The following is a 17,069-nucleotide window of genomic DNA, read 5'->3' on the forward strand; positions in this document are numbered from 1 at the left end:
ACCTCCTACATTCGCTGGAGCTTACTATAAGTGTGCTAAAGTCACACCTGACTCCCTCTCAGAAGCTCCCTTTCATCACAGCTGTTGTGGACACAGTTCAGTTTGGGGCCTATCCTCCTGAGCAGCGAGTCCAGGATATTCAGGTTATGATACTGATGTTTTGGCCTCTTTCCTGGAATTCGTTGAGACAGACTCTGAGGCTGTTGGGACTCATAGCTTCCTGCATCTTGTTAGTCAAACATGCGAGATGGAACATGAGGGCTCTGCAATGGGACCTGAAGTTCCAGTGGGCACAGCGTCAGAGAAAATTTACCGACACTGTTCAGATCTCAGAGGGAACTGCAAAAGACCTGCAGTGGTGGTTAGTGAACTGCAGTTGGGTCAAAGGCAGACTCCTCTCCCTTCCCCAACCAGATCTCATAGTAGTGACAGATGCGTCACTTCTGGAATGGGGCGGCCACCTGGGAGAGGTGGAGATCAGGGGCCCCTGGTCTCTGGCGGAATCTGGGCTCCATATCAACTTATTGGAGCTCCGGCCAATCCGGCTAGCATTGAAGCCATTTCTTGCTGTTGTGAAAGGGAAGTTAGTGTAGGTGTTCACGGACAACACCACCGCAATGTGGTACTGCAACAAGCAGGGCGGTATGGGCTCGTGGACCCTTTTTTAAGGGACTCTGCCTCTCTGGACATGGCTGGAACAGCAAGGCATAACCCTGGTGGTTCAACACCTGGCAGGTTCTGTAAATGCCAGGGCGGATGAACTCAGCCGGCGATGCTTTGCGGCTCACGAATGGTATCTCCATCCGGAGGTGGCACAAGGACTCTTTCATCAGTGGGGAGAGCCTTGGGTTAGATCTGTTTGTCTCCGCAGAGAACGCACAATGTTGGCAGTATTGCGCGTTGGAGTTTCCATGGCGGCAATCGCTCAGTGATGCTTTTCATCGTGAGTGGAATTCAGGCCTCCTATACGCATTTCCGCCCAGAGTTCTCAAGAAGATCAAGAGCGACTAGGCCCAAGTCATCTTAGTGGCTCCGGATTGGGCACGAAAAGTCTGGTATCCTTGGTATCCTGAGCTTCTCAAAATGAGCATCACTCCTCTGATAAGACTGCCCCTTCGAGAGGATCTTCTGTTGCAGCAGCAGGGGAGGGTTCTCCACCCGAACCTGTCAACTCTGCACTTTCATGCGAGGAGATTGAGTGGGGGCAGTTCATTGCTTTTGACCTTCCTCCTGAAGTCTGCAAGGTTATTTTGGTGAGCCAGGCGTCCCTCCGCTAAGACGGTTTACGCCTGCTGTTGGAAACGCTTTGTATATTATTGTACAGAAAGGTCTATTGACCCTTTCTGCTCCTCTTTCTGACATTCGTCTTTTCATTCTGTCTCTAGCCCAGCAGGGTTGTACCTTAGGGACTCTAAAGGGCTATCTTTCTGCCTTATCAGCATTTCATCAGCTGCCTGATCAGCCTTCTTTGTCCAAATCTCCCATGGTAAATAGATTCCTCAAAGGGCTTGTACATATGTTTCCCCCTACGCCCTTTATTATGCCTCAATGGGACTCCACTCTTGTCCTCACGTTTCTCACGTGTGCTCCCTTCGAGCCTTTGCACAACTGTCCCCTCCCGCTGCTCACCATCAAGACAGCCTTCTTAGTGGCAATAAAATCTGCCAGGAGTGTGAGTGAGATGCAAGCCCTGTTATCAAAGCCACCGTATCTCACTATCCATCCAGCTAAAGTGATTCTCAGAACTCGTGCCTCTTTTCTCCCCAAGGTTGTGACCCCATTTCATCTGGGTCTGAAGATCACCCTGCCCACCTTCCTTGCTCCACTGCATCCCTCTAAAGAGGAGGAGCAACTACATCGACTGGACCCAAAAAGAGCGTTGTCGTTCTACCTTGACCGCACAAAAGAGTTCCCAGTGGATGACCAACTCTTTGCCAGGTACGTTGGAGCAAAGAAGGGGTGGGCAGTGCAGAAGCAAACCATTTTGCGCTGGGTCATCCTCTATAATAAGGAATGCTACGCATTGGCCAGGAAGCAGCCTGCTGATCTACCAGGGGCAAAGCTGCTATCACTGCGCTAGCTCGAGGCGTACCAGTCCTGGAGATCTGACAGGCGGCAACGTGGGCATCTTTGCACACGTTTGCAAAACATTACTGCCTGGCCAGTTCGGTACAAGGGGACGGGTACTTTGCCCGTTCAGTCCTACAGAACTTTTTAGTGTAAGGAGTACTATCCTCAGTCCACCGCCAGGAGGTTAGGACTTGGGTGTCTATTCAAAGGTACAGAATCTGCAGCTAGAAGTCTCTATCAGATGAAGAAGTTACTTACCTTCGGTAATGCATTATCTGGTAGAGACTCTATCTATTCCTTACACCCACCCATGCCTCCCCATTCTGCGCATATGACTAGTAGGGTTAGGGTGTATCCCTTTTCAGGGACCTAGTTTTGCACAGACAAATGTCGACACCATCGATGGCACGAGCAGGATATTGCTCCACAAAAAGATTACGGATCCGAAGCTGATGCCAGGGAATTCAAAGGTAAGGAAACTGAAGGTAGATAGTCTCTACCAGATAATGCGTTACCGAAGGTAAGTAATTTGTTCTTCCTGTCTTCAGTAGTGCTTTGCCCCAATAGAATCAGTTTGAAATCACCCCAATTAAATATGTTGCATCCCCGTGCCCTGCCTTCACGGCCTCAAGCTTCTTCAGTACAGCTGTTCCTGAATGCCATTTTTAATCGGCACAGGGTGGAGGTAAATATTTTTCAATTATGATTGAGTTTGGCCTTGTCCTATTAGGGGATCTTATTGAGGTAATTTTTACAATGATAGCATCTTCATTACCAGTCCAAAGTTTGGTGCTTTAGTGACTCATTTCGTTTTTATGTGGATTAATATACCACCACTTGGATGGATGCTGCCCATTGAAAAAACTCCTTTCGGTCAACTGAAGCAGTACACCTCCTTTGTCCTTGTGTACAGTAAGACTGATGCGCCCTGCTCCTGTCCAGTTGTGATTGGGGTGTTAAGTTTGGCTGGAAATTTATCACTCCGATAACATTGAAGCTTTGTTCCCCAGGATGCCAACAGGGAACTGTTTTACTCAAACTTGTGCACTGATAGCTCTTCTTTTAGTCCTATCTCAATTTGTTCTAGGTGTTCCCCCAGTCCGGGGAAGGCTGAAGACCACGTTATTAATATCGTCCGACCTCAGGCGTCCCAGGTCTGGAATTTTAGAAGTCAGCCTGAGTATGTTCTGCCTGTTGAGGACATTCCATTTGCCTCAGGCGACATATTCCAGCTGCTGGGGCAGTTAAGCACTTGAGGTTTTCTTACTAGATGTTCCTGCTCTTCACTCCCAGCTGTTGATCCTTCTGGTGAAGCTGAAATTGCAATCTGTTTTAAAGTAATAGGCCTTTGCTTCTCTCTTGGCGCCTCATTTTTCCAGCCCCCTTGTCCACCTGATGAGACTATTGTTGCTTGCTGGGTAGTAGTGTTATTTTTAAACCTTCCCTTTTCAGCACTGTGATAAGCCCACATGTTCCCTTCTCATTTTCCGCTGTAACTGTTTGAAAGCCCCATACAGATGTGAGCACCCAATGTCCAACATCCCACTTGCCAGAGCTGCCCCTAATAGTTTTTGTTGTGCCGCATGACTATGTTGTACAGGTCCTACGCCACGATTTCTTGTTTCTATTTCCCTGCCAGAGCATCTGCAGCAATTCTCACTCCATTCTGGTTAACTTCGGGTAGACGGGACGAGCCTCATTGGTCTAGTTAGGCCCATAGATATTTTACTAGGGCCCTTCTTGTTAAGTTTCTTTAATCTTTGTTTGTTTCCTCCTGAAAGGCCTTCCTAGTTGTCCACCTGTGTGATGTTGTCGTTATTGTTCCCTCAGGCCATTGATTCCCCTCCTAGGACTTTGGTCGGCCGTTCTCTGTGTCCACCTGGATTTCATTAGTTCCAATAGCTTCTGGTGCTTTAGTTTGGTGTTTTGCTGCCTTCTCCCACCTCTGGGGTATTTGCGTCATCTTTGTGATTGCCTGTGATTTCTCTTTTTGCTTGCTTTTTTTCCTTTTGGCTTTTTGATTGTTTTAGTGGCTGGTATTATTTGAGGTGTCTATCACCCCCATATTGATCAAACACTGTTGCATTTACCACCATGTCTGCGGCAGAACCACTCTTCTCCATTGCTTTTACGAGGCCCTCCATTCTGCTTTTATTACTTATGTGGGATTTATTCCTTAGATCTTGGACACATGTAGACATTGTTTCTAGCAATTGGGACATTTTCTCCTCTATCAAATCGTATGGTCACCACACTAGCTTATTTTTGGGAAATGCTTGAGCTGTTTTATGAGTTGGTTCAAATGCTCCTGCTTGGTGTGAGTTTCCATAGTGAAATTAGTGAGCATTTGGAGGACCTTGATTTGGGTGTCCAATGTATCTGTATGGAGGGAGTTTGCTAGTAGGACCTTAACCAAAGCCTTAACATCATACTGCTGAGTTTCAGATCCAATTCGCCTCCATTTTCCCTCATCCTTTTGAGCTTTCTTCTCTTGCTTTTTGAACATCGCATTATTGTTTTTAGCTGTTATAGAAGCGAAGGCTTTATCTTCCTCCTCCATTCCCCTATTTGAGGACAACTCTATACAATGAAAAAATGGGAAGGGTTGTCCTAGATTGAGAGATTGAGGACTTCTGTCCTACAATTTGGCAATGCCGTAGTACCGGTCAGTTAATAGAGACAAATTGGTACTGGGTATTTGGGGGGTGACCTGCTGCTCAGAGCCTGCATGAGACACTGTTATCTCTGGCCCATTGTTGTTTTAGATAAGTGCCAAGCCTGGGTGGAAGCCATGTCTTGCCTCACTGAAAAACTGGTGTTTAGGAATTGGCTGGTGTTATGTCAGCAGAAAGATAGGTGTTTGAAGGTAGGGGCTGCTCCAAGAAATATGAGAAAGCCGTACGGCCCATGGAAAATACTCGGAGGTGTCTTGAGCATGAGACTGAAAAACCTACCCAGCCAGGGAATGAATTAAACAAACTAAGAACAATGAGCTGTGTATCCTGAAATTTATATGTAGCTTTGTGCCCTATGTGGATGTAAAATTGATATAAATGTAGTATGGAACTGTTGCAGTTAGGGCCCTGTGCTTGAGCTCTTCTTTATTGTTGTTGGGTGGTATCTCAGAACATCCTATATCGCAGAGGCTCACAAATGTCCTGTTTTTTATTTCCGAAAGTAAAAACAATTGTTCCTTTTTTAATATTTTAAGGTGTTTGTGCGTAGTTTAAGAGTTCTGCTTGTTGTTCATGCCTTACAGCGGTCGTACAGCAAAGCACTCTTTGAAGAGGTAATTTCAAAGATGCGGAAAGCTGGCATTAAATCCACCATTGCCATTGAGAAGTTCAAACTGCTGTCGGATAAGGTGGAGGAGATTGTAGCAAAGAATGCCCGAGCCGAGATTGACTACAGTGACGCTCCAGATGAATTTAGAGGCAAGTATACAGAATGGCTGAAATGTATAATGAAAACAAATTGTAGCACAACTCCAATTTTATCAGCGGTTTGGTGGAGTAAGGATTCTGTCTCTAGATTAGAGGAGTATTTGTTCTAAGGTCTAGGGACTTGTTTTGAACACAATGCAGAATCTCAGACTGAATGCTGACTATAAGGGATTGGCTGTGAAGTTCTCAGATTTAAATATGTGATCCATATTTTTGTGGGCCATCCTCAAAAGGCATCTGCGTGCAATAAGGCCTTCTGAGCAGCCAGGGTGTTTAGGGAGGCAGTGTGGAAGTGATCCTTCCAAGGTGACTTACTTGGACTAGCCAATTTAAGACTTTTTATTTAGCTGATTATTTAAGGACGGGATTAAATGTGTAGAAGCCAAGTGCTTTGAACAGTGTTTGAGGTGAAGAAGCCCTCATGCTGGAAAGTCACATTTGGATTTGGAGATGTCATAACAATACATGTGTAGGACAACGGAGTATGATTACATTTAACCATATATTTCCAGATTTGTCATCCCATTGAAGCAGCAATATTTTCTCTGGCTTGGTGGTGTCAGGTTCTAGATTCATGCTCATTTTTAATTGCCAAAACATTTCCTCTAACTGTACTTTCTGTGAAGATTTCCTGTGCCTGTCTTGACCTGTGTAGACATTGTAAAAAAATGCTAGACATAAGTTGACCAATTTTATAAAAATTGAGGGTGTAGTACTTCTGTTACATAACTTTGATTTTAATGCATTTCCTTGTTAATAGAGTTGATAGACATATTGAACCTGCTGGGGATGACCGGGATATGTATGAATTGTTGGAGGATATAGTTTAGAGGTTTATTTTGTGTCTGTTGATATAAGTTTACTTATTAAAGTAGAGTTGATTGATAATTGTTTGGAACAGGAGCAGGAAGAAGGGGATTGAGCTTTAACAGTGTCTAACTGCCTCAACAACAACCTTGCCCTCATTGGTGATTTGAAGCAAAGTGTTAAGGTTGTGTTTAAATGCAACATAGCATGATAGCTCCTGTCCAATTAAATTCAGCAGAGTTAAAAAAACAAATGTAGAGCAAGCTGGTATTTACATGTTTACATTTGCGTTTCACAGATTCATGGCTCATCATGATGATAGATATATTTCTTCTTTAAATCCAATCTCTGGTTCAGCCAGCCCATCCTGGTTTATCCCACACTTATTAACACACCTTAATCTTTGCCTCCCCTTTTTATTGTCATGTTTCAGAATTGTGGCAGTTCTATAGCATTCTTGTTGCACTCGATGTGCTGAAAGCATTCGACTTACTAGAATGGACTGCATTTTGATGCTAGCAGAAAAAACAGGTTTAAGCTCCTATAGGATGATCCAGATAAAAAGAGTTAAGTCCCACCTGCAAGCTGTTGTCCTTAGTAATGGGGTGCTATGAGACCGTTCTCACAGCAGTGAGGCACCAGGCAAAGTTCTCCACTTTGCTTTTCATGATCATACTTGGCGTAGACCCACATGCTACGGTCCTCCAGTACCCAATAAAATGAGTATTACAAACAGGCACATTTAGGAGGTGGAGAATGATTGATTGATAGATTACTGAGTTCAAAGGATGTTGTGGCCTGGGAGACAAGTAGCACCTGCAGGTAGCCTCGCTAAGTTCTTGTTAATGAGAGATGTTGTTGGTGACTGATAAATTAGACCTTAAAAGCTTCCAGTTTTGTGGATGTAACATTTTAGCATCTACATCTACGGATGACATACCGGTGTATGTCTAAAGTTCCAGTGTCACTATACCAAAAAAGCAGAATATGGTCATCTTTCGGGCCTTCGGATTAACTGATGTTTACTCTCACTACAAGCACTACATTGGATAATGTGATTCTGTGTTTCAAATGGTTCCCTGATGGTGAGAAATACTTTGATGTGCATGGGAAGAAACTCTTCTGTGACCACCTTTTTGCCAACTGTTTGCTGACAGCAGAGTTCATCTTTGGAATTTATTTTCCCCCGCAGTATTATTGAAGATCTCCATTCTAAAAAAAAATATTGGCACCTCCCAAGTATCTGTAGATCTTTCTTGTTCTAGCAGTGGTCCTACTATCAATAGTCTCACTCCACCTATTAGTTCTGTCAGAACCCAATTCAGTACTACTAGAATCTGACTGATTTGTGCAGCAGGACTCCACTGCTATGCCACTTTCTGCCTTGAGGTACCACAGATCTCACTGGGTGGTGATAGAGGCTCTTTGTATCTCTACAAAACTGCTTGTTCATGGGCGGCAGCACATCTGATTATATGTAACTGGGTTACTCCCACAACAGTTGGCAACTGTCGGCCCAACCCTCCTTGCAGCACCTCACCCAAAACATGAACAGTAAAGGTGATTTCTAGCAGCCTAGCGCATGGACTCTGAAATTCTCTCAGGGATTCGCCGTGCAACAAGTCTTACCCTTTTCTCTTGTTAGAAATTAGTCTGTTACACACACATACACAGGCAAGAAAGAAGATGCAGGAATATTTTCGGAAAGACTTCACTCTACTATAAAATAGATGAGCTGTAATGATGAGGATAATAATGACCAGTGACAAAATCAGGATTGTGAAAATAAGCAATGTGAATATGAACAATCCTAACATTTTGCATTAAACATGAATATACAAACTCCTCCCTAAAAGCGTATTGTCTAACCTAATCTTCCCAAACCATGACATTGAGAAGCGCCTCCCTGCTCCTGTTACCTTGGAACAAGGTCGGCCTCCAGTCCCCAAATCAAGCAATGTAGAGACATAAAAGCTGAGGTCTGCTGCAAAAATATGTGCAGTGTAGATGGAAGACCCTGAGTGGAATTCCCTCTAAGACCTTGGTCTCACAGAGTGTTTATAAAAGGCTCATGTTATTGTTCGTGCAGACATCCTGACGTGGATATGTACCTAAGTGTATAATTGTGTGCGCAAACTTGGATTGTCAATACCATAACAAAAATGCCTGGTTCATATTCTATGAAGTAAAGGGACATGATGGCAATTCAGTACGTACATTACTATCTGATAGAGACTTCTAGCTGCAGATTCCTTACCTTATAATTCCCTGACGTCAGCAAAGAATCCAGAATGTTTCTGTGGAGGAATACCCTGCACGTGCCATCGGGTGGCATCGTTCGGATCTGTGTGCGTAGTCCAGCTCGGCGTGGCATCATCAGCGTCGTTGGAGCCGTCTGTGACGTCACGGTCTTCTATACAGGCACCACCCCGGCGCGTGTACATTAGTTCTTTTTCCTTCCGGCCGGTTAAGGGCAGGTCCGGGAAGAGCTACCCTTTTTCTTCAATGATTTTGTCGAGGTTTTTTGATTATTTGAGATGTCTTCGAGAAAGACGGGATTCAAGCTGTGTGGTGCATGTCATCGCACCATGTCGGTCACAGATCCACACGAGTGTGTCTCTGGTGTCTGAAGAAGCACCACGATTCGACGTTGTGTTCTGACTGTCGGGCCATGGCTCTGAAGAGAAGGAGAGAGAGAGAGAGAGGTATATACATATTCTAGTGGCCCAACAGCCGTCTTCAGTTGGTGAGACTCCGAGGAGTGCAGTAGGAGGAGGTGGGCAGACTCCGCTTCTTCCCCCTTTTTCAGGGACCAGAGCAACCCCCGCTCAACTTAAAGAATTGTACAAGGCTATGCACCTTGTTTTTGAGCAGGCTGCACCCTCGGGTGGGTCAGCAGGGGCCCCATCGGGGTTGACGTCGGCGGCTTACCGCCCACTGGTGGTGGTAGCCCCATCCTCATTCTGGATGATCCGGAACAACGTCGTACAACACCAATTCCGACTTTAACACCGCCAATTAGGCCCAGATCATTGCCTGAGCCTTATTCTGAACAGCCAGGCACATGAGAGGAATGGGAGGGGGTCTGAAGAACCTTTAGAGTGTAAACTGGAGCATGAACAGGACTGATATGAGGATCTAGTGGAAGCCAGTTGGCTGGATACTTCTCCAGATGCTGGCATGCTCTCTCCTTCCAATGTGGCTATGGAGGAAGGGGCTTCTTATGCCATGGTGGTGCATATGGCAGCTGAGGTCTTGGACCTAGACTTGCCTACGGTGCCACTCAGGGTGAATCTCCTGACGGAGGTACTTCAGCCGGAGGTACTTCAGCCGGTACTTCAATGAAGAGGTAATGGATGTCCTTCTGGGAACATGGTCCAAACCCAAAACAGGGGCTCCTGTGAATAGGACAGTCGGCCGCCGCCATAGACCTGCTTCAAATTACCCTGGTTTCCTCACTCAACACCCCACCCCGGAGAGCTTGGTGGTCCAAGCCTCTACATCCCGTGGTGCCTTCCCTTCTGCCTGAGGCTTGGACGAACTTGGAAAGAAGTTGCTTTCTGCTTCCAGCTTGGCATTGAGGTCAGTAAACACCTCTTGCTTATTGGGCCGTTTTTCCCATACTTTATAGGATATGGTGGCACAGGTGCTGCCCCAGGTCCCGGAGGACATACGAGACACTCTCACCCAGGCTGTCAAGGATGGGAGAAATGCAGCCAAGTTTACTGTTAGGTGTGGTTTGGACACAACAGACTCGCTGGGTAGAGCGATTGCATCGACAGTGGCCCTTCGTCGCCACCCCTGGTCCAACGTTCTACTGGCTTTTCAGGGGATGTCCAGTCGAGTTTGATGGACATGCCTTTTGATGTCTCTTGCCTTTTTGGTGAGAAGGCAGACTCTGTGCTTGAAAGGTTCAAAGATTCTCTAGGTACGGCCAGATCCTTGGGCCTTTCTGCGCCGGCTCATCAGCGGTTTATCTTTCGTCCCTTTTGAGGCTTCAGAAGGGGCGCCGTACCACGCCAGCCACAAGTTAACCACCGTCCTCCGGCTTCCCAGCATCCCGGGCGAGGACAAGTTTGTGGTACTGTCAGACCCAGAGGGTGTAGCCAGAGGTCAACCAACTCACACCCCCCTCTTCTGCAGCGCCCAAGCCCTCCTAGTTTGGTTCTGCAAGACCATGTCCATTCAGTTGGAGGGAGGATTCAAGTTAATCTCCCTCACTGGCAATCCATCACATCTGACAAATGGGTCTTGCAGATCATACGGAAGGGCTATTCCTTCTCCTTCTAGTCTTTCCCTCCCTGTATCCCTCAAGTAAAAGAAAGACTAATGGGGGATCATTTGGTCTTGCTTCGCGAGGAAGTTATGGCTTTTTTGGCCAAGGGAGCTATAGAAAGGATCCCAATGTCAGAACTAGGCAGTGATTGTTATTCCCGCTACTTTCTTATTCCCAAAAAGAACAAGGGCCTTCACCCTATCCTGGATTTAAGGGATGTCAATCTCTTCCTCAAAAAGGAGAAATTCAAGATGCTCGCTCTTGCTCAGGTCTTGTCTGCCCTAGACCAAGGAGACTGGATGGTAGCGTTGGACTTGCATGATGCGTATTTTCACATCCCCATCCTGTCCGCTCACAGGCGTTAATTGTGGTTCACGTAGGGCAGCGAGCACTTTCAGTTTACTGTGCTCCCCTTCGGTCTTACCAGTGCCCCACGGGTTTTCACTAAGGTGATGGAGGTAGTGGCAGCACATCTGCGCAGGTTAGGTATTTCAGTCTTCCCCTACCTGGATGACTGGCTGTTGAAGGCTCCGACGCCCCAGGCTCTCGTCACCCACCTTCAGATGACGGCGAACCTCTTGCATTCGCTGGGGTTCTCTATAAATGTGCCAAAGTCGCAACTGACTCCCTCTCAAAAGCTCACTTTCATTGGAGCTGTTCTGGACACAGTTCAGTATCAAGTCTATCCTCCCGAGCAGCGAGTCAGGATATTCAGGTTATGATACCGATTTTTGGGCCTCTATCCTGGATGTTGGTGAGACAGTCTCTGAGGCAGTTGGGACTCATGGCTTCCTGCATCATATTAGTCAAACATGCCAGATGGCTTATGAGGGATCTGCAGTGGGACCTGAAGTTCCAATGGGCACAGCATCAGGGAAAGCTTACCGACATGATTCAGATCTCGGAGGGAACTGCAAAGGATCTGCAGTGGAGGTTAGTGAATTGCGATTGGGTCAAAGGGAGATTTCTCTCCCTTCACCAACCCGATCTTACAGTAGTGACAGATGCGTCACTTCTGGGATGGCGCGGCCATCTGGGAGAGGTGGATATCAGGGGCCTCTGGTCTCCGGGAGAATCCGGGCTCCATATCAACTTATTGTAGCTCAGGGCGATCCGGCTAGCATTAAAAGGATTTCTTCCTGTTGTGAAAGGGAAGGTAGTACAGGTGTTCACGGACAACACAACCGCAAAGTGGTACTGCAACAAGCAGGGCGCTGTGGGGTCGTGGACCCTTTGTCAAGAGGCCCTGCGTCTCTGGGCATGGCTGTAACACCAGGGCATAACCTTGGTGGTTCAACACCTGGCAGGTTCTCTGAACGCCAGAGCGGACTAACTCAGCTGGCGATGCTTAGTGCATCACGAATGGTATCTCCACCCGGAGGTGGCGCAAGGACTATTTTAGCAGTGGGGAGAGCCTTGTTTAGATCTGTTCGTAGTATTGCACATTGGAGTTTCCAAGCCAGCTATCGCTAGGCGACGCTTTTCGTCGCAAGTGGAGTTTAGGCCTCCTGTACGCCTTTACGCCCATACCTCTTGTGCCCAGAGTTCTTAAGAAAATCAAGAACGACCGGGCCCAAGTAATCCTATTGGCTCCGGATTGGGCTCGAAGAGTCTGGTATTCAGAGCTTTACAAAATGAGCCTCAATCCTCCAATCAGGTTGCCTCTTCGGGAGGATCTTCTGTCGCAGCAGCAAGGGAAGGTTCTCCACCCAAACCTGTCAACTCTGTAACTTCATGTGTGGAGATTGAGCGGCGGCAGTTCATAGCCTATGACCTCCCTCCTGAAGTCTGTGATGTCATTCTGGCACCCAGGCATCCCTCTACTTAGATGGTTTATGCCTGCCATTGGAAACGTTTTGTATTATATTGTACAGAGAGGTCTATTGATCCTCTTTCTGATATCCTTCTGTTTATTCTCACACTCACCCAACAGGGTTCCTCCTTAGGGACTCTTAAAGGCTATCTTTTCTTCGCTTGCCTGATCACCAGTCTTTGTTTAAGTCTCCTATTGTACAGAGATTCTTAAAAGGGCTTGTACATATGTTTCCACCTACGCGTTTTGTTATGCCCCAGTGGGACCTCAATATAGTGCTCACTTTTATTATGTGTGCTCCTTTTGAGCCTTTGCATAATTGTTCTCTTCGGCCGCTCACCATCAGAACAGCCTTCTTAGTTGCGATAACATCTGCCAGGAGAGTGAGTGAGATGCAGACTTTATCACCAAGGCCGCTGTATCTCACGATATATCCTGATAAGGTAGTCCTCAGAACTCGTGCCTCTTTCCTCCCCAAGGTGGTGACCCCTTTTCATCTGGGTCAAAATATCACCCTGCCCACCTTCTTTGCTCCACTGCATCCCTCTAAAGAAGAGGAGCGTCTCCATCGGCTGGACCCAAAAAAAGTGTTCTTGTTCTACCTTGACCGCACAAAAGAGTTCCAGGTTGACGACCAACTCTTTGTGGGGTACGATGGTGCAAAGAAGGGTCGGGCAGTGCAGAAACAAACCATTTCACGCTGGGTCGTTCTCTGCATTAAAATTTGCTACGCTTTGGCTAAGAAGCAGCCTCCTGAGGGTTTGAGAGCTCATTCTACTAGAGGGAAAGCTGCTACCACGCCGTTAGCTTGAGGCGTGTCGGTACTTGATATCTGCCAGGCGGCAACGTGGGCTTCCTTGCACAAGTTTGCAAGACACTACTGCCTGGATAGCCGGGTGAGGAGAGAGGGGCATTTTGCTCACTCGGTCCTACAGGACTTCCTTGTGTGAAGTATATTTTCGCAGCCCACCACCAAGAGTTATGGCTTGGGTAGTTATTCTAAAGTAAGGAATCTGCAGCTAGAAATCTGTATCAGATGAACAAGTTACTTAACTTCGGTAACTAATTATCTGGTAGAGACTCTGTCAAGCTTCAGATTCCTTACACCCGCCCAAGCCTGTCCGCTCTGCGGATATATACATTGTTTTTCACATTTTTTCCCTTTCTCAAGGGCATGTCTTTTTGCTCAAACAATCAACTGAAAAGTCAATAATTGTTGGTTATTCCATGACTCTGCGCTTCTGGCGTGGGAAGTTGTGGAAAACAACTGACGTACGCTTGCCTGGGTGGCACCTATATAGAAGACCATGACGACACAGGTGGTTCCAACGATGCTGACGACGCCACACGGAGCCGGACGACACCATCCGATGGCGCGCACAGGGTACTGCTCAACAGAAAAATTCCAGATTCGAAGCTGACGCCAGGGTATTCTAAGGTAAGGAATTTGCAGCTAGGTAGAGTCACTACCAGATAATTTGTTTCCGAAGGTAAGTAACTTGTTCGACAATGACGCTTTCGTGGAATGGCAACTGATAGTAACATAAAAACATTTTTTACAAAATGCAGGAACTTTAAGGAATAAAAGCTGAATAATAAAACAGAGCATGTAAAAGGGCACAGGCCAGCAAGCCGAGGCAAAGCAAAACTCCTGTACCTGAGCAAACTAAAATGGATCTACAAAACCGTCCCCTATTGATGAAAAACGGTGCAAAATCCAAAGATTTAAATGCTCTAAACTAAAATTCTTAAAGCAAGTTTCAAGTTAAAAACTATACATAAGGGATAAAATGTGAATAGTGATAAGCAAAACAGGCCAGCAGATAGGCCGAATTGAAAGGCAATTTGGTGTCACACTTTGTATGGTTTGTTTAAAAAAAAAAAAAAAAAAAAAAACATGCAATGTAATTATGATCTTGCAAAAGGTCTCTGATGTCATCAATGGAGATTTAGATCAAAAGGGATTCCACTTTGGCAGACAATCAGGTGAATCAAAGGATTAGCAGAGGGATCCACTGAGCAGAAGTGTGCAGGATCCTCAAGTGCAGAGTGGCCTGCAGAGGTGGCAGTGTTCATTGTGCCAGATGTCGTTGGAGCCAGGAAATCCACAAGTGGTGGTTTATAAGTTGTTTTGTGAATCAGCCTCAGTCTCAAGGGGCATGTCTGTGAATGAACCCTCATCGAGAACACTAACAGATCCTTGTCCACAGGAGGCACAGGCTGCACATCAAGGCACACCAGTGGTGCACATTCAAGGTACTCCAAATGCAGTGGAAAACCGGCTGCACACAGGCTAGGATTGGTCTGAATGTCAGTGACCAATCATGCTCCAGCTCTTCCAAAAGGAATGCTCCGATGTACTGCATCATGCGATCACAACACAGTTGGGTTGATGGTAGCTCCTTCACTCTGCTTTGCTGAAATAGGGCAGCCGCTGCGTTGCAAAAATAATAGCAGAAAAATCTTGCCAATCAGCCCCAAAGTAACGGGGACTCCACCAAAGACGCTCGAAAAGAATTAGTGTATGGCTGAAGGTATGACTCCAAACACGTTCTGGAACGTACTGACAAACCCAGAACTGCCTGCCTTTAAAAAGTGTACAATCCCTCCTGTGCTAGAGGCGTTGAAACTTCTGCTGACCAATTCTCCAAACTGCTAGGGGAAATTGGTATTTAATAGGGACTGTATCTCAAATGATGACCTCTCTATCTGCAGATCATACGTCTCCCTTGCTGATGTTACTTGTTTTTGGAACAGTAGCACCTTTAGTCTGCTCAGCTTGTCAAAATTTACATTCAAAGTAGCAATGCGAGGCCACAATTCCACTACTCTCATCTTGGGTGTCTGGGGGAATAAAACGTGGCTGCAACAAGTTATAATTTGAGAAACCAAAATCACATAAGGAATTCCAGGTTTCATGCCGCAGCAGCTTTCTTCGTTCAGAACCAAGTGACTTCTATTTGAAAGCATCTGAAATACTGGACGAATCAGAGGGATAGGAGTACTCTTCAAATGGCATGCCGAGTTGGCCACCTCCTCATTGCGAAGGCGTTTAAGGACACCTGCTTACAAATCATAGAATGACTAACAGTAGTCTCACATTCAATTGCGTTAAGACCTCTGTTTTGCTGTTCAGACACTTATAATCGAAAGGCATCTTCCACACTTTGTGTATGTGACTGTCTCCTAGCAGCTCGTATCTGCCTACAGAAAAATGTTTTAAACTGTTTGTGAATCGAAAGATCGAAATCGGTAGATTTATAACCGTATGTATCAGACATACTGCTGAGGGAATTTCTGCCACAGTAAAAGGCCACTTTTCTAATTTTTCAATGTTAAGCATGGTGTAACAAGCTTCTTTCTTAACCATTGCTGCTGTCTAGATAGATTAAAAGCAGCAGACAAGTTGCTACTGTTTATGTATTTCCAAGGCACGTGGCCATTTTTCAGGACTTGCAGTGTCCAACCTAAATGCATGATGGACGCAGTTGACTCTGCTCATGTTGGAGAAAAGACATGTCATTCTGTATGTTATCAAATGCAAAAGAGACAATATTATTTACGGTCTATATTCTGTTGGTCAAAGTGTTCATGTGTAGAAAGTTGGCTCTGTATACACTATTTCAAAGTAAGAAATAGTGTGCACAGAGTCCAAGGGTTCCCCTTAGAGGTAAGGTAGTGGCAAAATTAGATCATTCTAATGCTCGATTTTGTGGTAGTGTGGTCGAGCAGTAGGCTTATCAGAGGGTAGTGTTAAGCATTTGTTGTACACACACAGGCAATAAATGAGGAACACACACTCAAAGACTTATTCCAGGTCAATAGGTTTTTATATTGAAAAATATATTTTCTTACTTTATTTTAAGAACCACAGGTTCAAGATGTACAGTAAACACTTTAAATGTAAGGTACTTCACTTAGATACTTTAGGAACTTTGAACAAAAGCAATATCATATACAGTCTTTGTAAAAATGGCAATAAGCTATTTTCAAAGTGGACACAGTGCAAAAAATCAACAGTTCCTGGGGGAGGTAAGTAAAGGTTAGATTAGGAGGTAAGTAAAACACTTACAAGTCTCAGTTCTTGGGCATAGGCAGCCCACCATTGGGGGTTCAAGGCAACCCCAAAGTTACCACACCAGCAGCTCCGGGCCGGTCAGGTGCAGAGGTCAAAGAGATGCCTAAAACACATAGGCGCCTATGGAGAACAGGGGTACTCTGGTTCCAGTCTGCCAGCAGGTAAGTACCTGCGTCCTCGGGGGCAGACCAGGTGGGTTTTGTAGAGCACTGGGGGGACACAAGTAGGCACACAAAGCACACCCTCAGTGGCACAGGGGCGGCTGGGTGCACTGTGCAAAGCAGGCGTCTGGTTTCAGGTAGGAATCAATGGAGGGACCTAGGGGTCACTCTAGCAGTGCAGGCAGGCACGGGGGCTTCTCGGGACATCCACCACCTGGGCAAGACAGAGGGTCGTCTGGGGGTCACTCCAGCAAAGAAGTTCGGTTCCTTCCTGGGGGCTGCGGGTGCAGTGTTTGTTCCAGGCGTCTGGTCCCTTGTTACAGGAAGTCTCGGTCAGGGGGAGCCTCTGGATTCTCTCTGCAGGCATCGCTGTGGGGGCTCAGGGGGGGTCGTCTCTGGTTACTCACGGGCTCACAGTCGC

General features: G+C 46.2%; 1 protein-coding gene across 2 annotated transcripts in view; it reads left to right on the forward strand.

Moving 5' to 3' along the window:
* The window catches only part of UBE4B (ubiquitination factor E4B), a 658,693-nt gene that overhangs the window by 573,316 nt on the left and 68,308 nt on the right, over positions 1-17,069 (forward strand). For both annotated transcript variants that reach the window (XM_069241178.1, XM_069241179.1), the window contains one exon: positions 5,330-5,504. In XM_069241178.1, coding sequence (XP_069097279.1) covers positions 5,330-5,504 — 175 coding nt within the window. The remainder of the gene's footprint in view (positions 1-5,329; positions 5,505-17,069) is intronic.

Source organism: Pleurodeles waltl, chromosome 6 (genome assembly GCF_031143425.1).
Source record: "Pleurodeles waltl isolate 20211129_DDA chromosome 6, aPleWal1.hap1.20221129, whole genome shotgun sequence".
NCBI classification, from domain to species: Eukaryota; Metazoa; Chordata; class Amphibia; order Caudata; family Salamandridae; genus Pleurodeles; species Pleurodeles waltl.